The sequence below is a fragment of the Muscardinus avellanarius genome (assembly GCF_963383645.1).
Source record: "Muscardinus avellanarius genome assembly, chromosome: 19".
Classification (NCBI taxonomy): Eukaryota; Metazoa; Chordata; class Mammalia; order Rodentia; family Gliridae; genus Muscardinus; species Muscardinus avellanarius.
In genome coordinates, this window is record NC_137805.1 from 14,150,342 (window position 1) to 14,155,037 (window position 4,696).

At 57.9% G+C, this 4,696-nt stretch overlaps 1 protein-coding gene across 1 annotated transcript; it reads left to right on the forward strand.

Annotated features, from left to right (window-relative positions):
- Positions 1-2,743: 2,743 nt before the first annotated feature.
- AVP (arginine vasopressin) lies at positions 2,744-4,433 on the forward strand (the record flags this gene model as incomplete). Its single annotated transcript, XM_080716427.1, has 3 exons — positions 2,744-2,863; positions 3,794-3,995; positions 4,246-4,433. The coding sequence occupies 3 exons, from the start codon at positions 2,744-2,746 to the stop codon at positions 4,431-4,433; spliced, it is 510 nt and encodes a 169-aa protein (XP_080572553.1).
- Positions 4,434-4,696: the final 263 nt, after the last annotated feature.

Consider the following 4,696-nt stretch of genomic DNA (forward strand, 5'->3'; position numbering starts at 1 on the left):
ACAAATAAAGAACCTAAGTAGGAAGGCAAAGACGACAGTCAAAGAAGCTGGAGGACCGGTAACACCAGACAAGATGTTTTAGCAATGACTGCTATCTTGTCCTGTATCTCAGGGGTGAGTGGTGACGAATACACTTATTGGACTTAGAATTTGTTAACTGGACAGATAATGCGCCACTAGTGTTCACCAACCATTCAGGAGTGATGCCGCCTCCCTGGAAGAAGACGCCACCGAGCCATCCTGAGGAGGAAGGAAAACTGATAACCTTCATATCGGAATATACGACTTGACTTATTTGTTTGAGGGAATTGACATGTGTCTTCCGATATTTCCCCAATAGTGGGGATACAGTGCTAATAATGGGACTGGATTACGTATTGGACTTTCCGCTGCCTTTTCTTGCTTGCTTGATGAGGAACCATCAGATTGGTAGCACTACTTTCTTAGTCCCAAGAAAATTATACTCCATTATGGTGGAGTACATGCAGATATAAACTGGCCCGGGTCGCTACTTGTAAAAATGTCACTCTTGCAGGTTGGGGTCCATACGGGCATCCTACCGATTGTGATGAAGAACGCGGTGGTAATGTTTACTGTAGTAACAGCACTGTACGCTGGAATATTACTAGATCCAAGCCCTGGGGAAATGTTTCCTTTTGGCGACAAGTAGATAGTGTAATCTCCTGGCACAATGGGGGTCTGTCTCCACTGGACCTCGCATGGTGGCTGCTGGCTTTTTAGGGCCAGAACAGTGGCCTGTACGGAAACTCAGAGCTGCTTCGCGTTTATTGAAACTGGCCGGAGAATATGCTTCTGTGGTAGCTCGGCAAAAGCGCTCTAAATTACACCACAGAGCTCTGGATACAGGTGTGTGTACAAGCCCCGTATCTGCTAGCCATAGACACTTTGATAGATCGACAAAATAATGTGACTATGATTGTAGATTATATACCTGTGTTAATATATCTGTCAACTTTAATAGGTCTAAAGAAAGTCTTATGATTCTCAGAGAGAGATCGCATATTTGGATACCTGTCACTTTAAATTACCCCTAGGAGGAATGTCTTTTGTTCATGCTCTTCATCAATATATCCTCTGTAGAAAAAAACCATTTTGTAGAATGGATCATTAAAAAATAGTAGGACTTGAGCCGGGCGTGGTGGCGCACGCTTGTGATCCCAGCATTCGGGAGGCTGAGACCTGAGGATCACGGTTTGCGGACAGCCTCAGCTACTTAGTGAGGCCCTCCCCCAACTCCGTGAGACCTAGTTTCAAAACAAAGAAAAAAAAAATAGGGCAGGGCTTGTAGCTTGGAGGTCGAATCTCCCTGGGTTCCATCCCCAGACCCACAAAAAAAAAAAAAAAAAAAAAAAAAAAAAAAGTTAAAGGGGAGATTCTCGGAAAGGTGGAATCCTCCAGAACTCTTGGTGTGACCCCGCCCTCTCCGGAATCTGACCCCCAAGGCCCAGCAGTGAGAGCGGGCTGATCTTAATCACAGTCCTGTGATGTCTCACGAGGTAGCTGTGTCCGGCCTCGTCCTGCCCCATGCTTGCTTGTTCCCTTTGCTGATTGTATCTTAGCGGTTTATGGCACACGTCCTCTACCTAATACCCCATTGTGTTTTGGTATTTACTCTTTCCTGTGAGGATTTGATAACTAACCTAACTGGAGAAGGGTATAAAAGACTTAGTTTTAGAGAATAAAATTGTCAGTTGCACGAGAGGCAATTGTCCGAGTCATCATTTCAGGTCTCTCCCTCCCAAGTCCTGGAGAGGCATCTCCGACACCCATATACCTGCTTGTCCCCTGCGCCACCTCTCCTGGGCTGGGGCCTGACCCAGTTTTTTTGTTTTTTTGTTTTGTTTTGTTTTGTTTTTGTTTGTTTTTTTTTCAGTACTGGGAACAGAACCCAGGAGCATTCTACCTCCAAGCTACACTCCCAGCCCTATTTTTGAAACAGAGTCTCACTGAGTTGCAAAGGGCCTCCCTAAGTAGCTGAGGTTGTCCCCGAACAAAACGGCGATCCTCCTAGTCTCCACCTCACGAATGCTGGGATTATGAGCATGCCTGGCCTGACTCAGTTTATGTATATATATAAATTTATTTTTGTACTGCAGGTTTGAACCCAGAGGCATTCTGCTTCCAAGCTTCACCCCCAGCCCTATTTTATTTTTTATTTGGTAACAAGGTCTCACCATGTTACCTGAAAACCTCACTAGGTTGCCAGGGCTGGCCAGGCAACTGCGACCCTCCGGTGTCAGCCCCGAGCGCTGGGATGGCAGGTGTGTGTCATCATGCCCACCCCGCCCCTGCTGTCAGGCACAGGTCTCTTCAGTCCCTCTCCCCCCTCGAGGGGCCATGTCGGGGGATGGGACCCTCTGCCCCCCGGCCTTCTGGGGCAGCCAGAATGCTCGCAGACGGTCTCCAGGTGAAACAGCCTGTCCCTGCGTCCAGAGTGCTGCAGACAGGGTTGAAGCAGCCCTACAACACTGTGGCCAATGAGAGCCCACCGTCCTGCCCCCCCCCCCCAGCTTCTGCACAGACAGGTCCACGTGTGTCCCCAGACGACTGAATCACTGCGGATGCCAAGGCGGCCACGGGCTCCTGGGGAGCCCCTGGGGAGGGCGGTGACAGCCACGTCGCCTCTGGGGGAACACCTGCGGACATAAATAGGCAGCCAGCGAAGGCAGAGGCACAGAGCCCGCGGAGCCGCACTCACACCGTGCCCGACGGCCGTGCCAAGATGCCCGACGCCACGCTGCCCGCCTGCTTCCTCGGCCTGCTGGCCTTCACCTCTGCTTGCTACTTTCAGAACTGCCCTAGGGGCGGCAAGAGGGACGCGTTCGATGTGGAGCTGAGACAGGTACATGGGGGCCCTCGGGTTGGGACAGAGGGGACCAAGCTGCTGGGCAGGCTGTGGGGGTCAGAGAGGGTCTTTGGGGCCAGTTCCCATCCAGAGAGGGGCTGCAGGAGAGACATTCCCCAGTGCTGGGTTTGGGGCTGGGTCAGGGAGAATCCTCGGAGCCTCCCCGTGGCCTGGGGTCCACTCTGGACTAGCCGGAGCATCGGACTAGCTGCCCTTCCTGGACTTTGTGGCCTTCCCCGAGGCCGTGTGCACAGATGGCCACTGCTCTGAGCTCCCTGAGCAGGAAGGAAGTTCTGCGGGGTACCTAGCCCAGTCTGTGCTGCGGGCCTCCCAGATTCCCTTTCCTTCTGTTGTGGCAGAGCTGAGGGAGATCTCATAGCCGTGCTTAATTCTGATCTGGCCCAGGCGCTCCATTTTGAGCGGCTGAACAAGCTAACAGGGCGGGTGGGCTTGGCTCCTTTAGAGGCCTTGTGGGCCAGTATCCCTAGGCTCCCAGGCTCAGGCCCTGGCACCCTCCTGATAGACTACAGTGAGCAAGGGCCCCCACATGAGCCCCACCAGCTGGAGGGGGGCAAAAGCAAGGTCAGAAAATGGAGGGAAGACCTGGGTGAGTTTCCGATGGGGCAGGGGCCCTCTGAGGGGGTGGGGGTCCAGCCTGAGTTATGGAGCCAGGCAGGTCTGGAATGGGTTGAGCAGCTGGGGTATGCACCGGCCCTGGCCCCAGAGCCCAGAGGAAGGGTTCTGGGGCTGTTACTGAAGCCGATCCTTAGTCACCTGAAAACCAGAGTTTAGCAGATTCGCCCCCTCCCCGCCCTCCACCGCTCTTGAGGTCCAGACAAGCCCCAGCACTGCACCCCCGGCCCTGGACTCCACATCCCATCGCAGCCTTGCGGTGGGTGGGGGTCCCCAACGTGCCGCCTTCCCCAGTGCCTGCCCTGCGGCCCTGGCGGCCGAGGGCGCTGCTTCGGGCCCAACATCTGCTGCGGGGAGGAGCTGGGCTGCTTCGTGGGCACGGCCGAGGCGCTGCGCTGCCAGAAGGAGAGCTTCCTGCCGTCGCCCTGCCAGTCGGGGCTCAAGCCCTGCGGGAGCGGGGGCCGCTGCGCCGCCGCCGGCCTCTGCTGCAGCGACGGTGCGCACGGGGCCGGGGGCTGAGATTTGGGGCTGGGGGCTGGGCCTGGGGGCTGAGATTTGGAGCTGGGGGCTGGGGGCTGATATTTGGGGCTGGGGGCTGGGCCTGGGGGCTGGGATTTGGGGCTGGGGGCTGGGGGCTGATATTTGGACCTGGGGGCTGATATTTGGGGCTGGGGGCTGGGCCTGGGGGCTGGGATTTGGGCCGGGGGCTGGGGCCGCCGAGCCGCGCTCACTCCTCCTCCCCACAGAGAGCTGCGCCGCCCAGCCCGAGTGCGGCGAGGACTTCGGCGGCGGCGAGGACTTCGGCCCGGACTCCGGCCGCCGCGCCCGCGCCAGCGCCCCGAGCAACGCCACGCAGCTGGACGGGCCGGCCCGCGCCCTGCTGCTGCGCCTGGTGCAGCTGGCCCGCGCCCCCGCCTCGCCCGGCGCCCGCTGAGCCCCCAGACCCAATAAATGTCCTGAACGCACCCGCGTCCGCCTGTGTCTGGGGAGGGCGGGGAGGGCGGCGCGCTCAGCTCCGGAGGGAGGGCCTGGGCAGGGCCCTGCGCGGGGGGCCGGGGGCCGGGACCCCCGGGAGGAGGGGGAGGCGGGGGGGGGGCCGCGGGGTGGGGGAGGGACCGGCTCAGCCAGGCCACCCGGGCGCCCACAGCAGGGTGCCCATCGCCTGCACCCAGCGGGCAGGGCGCCACCTGCCCTCTG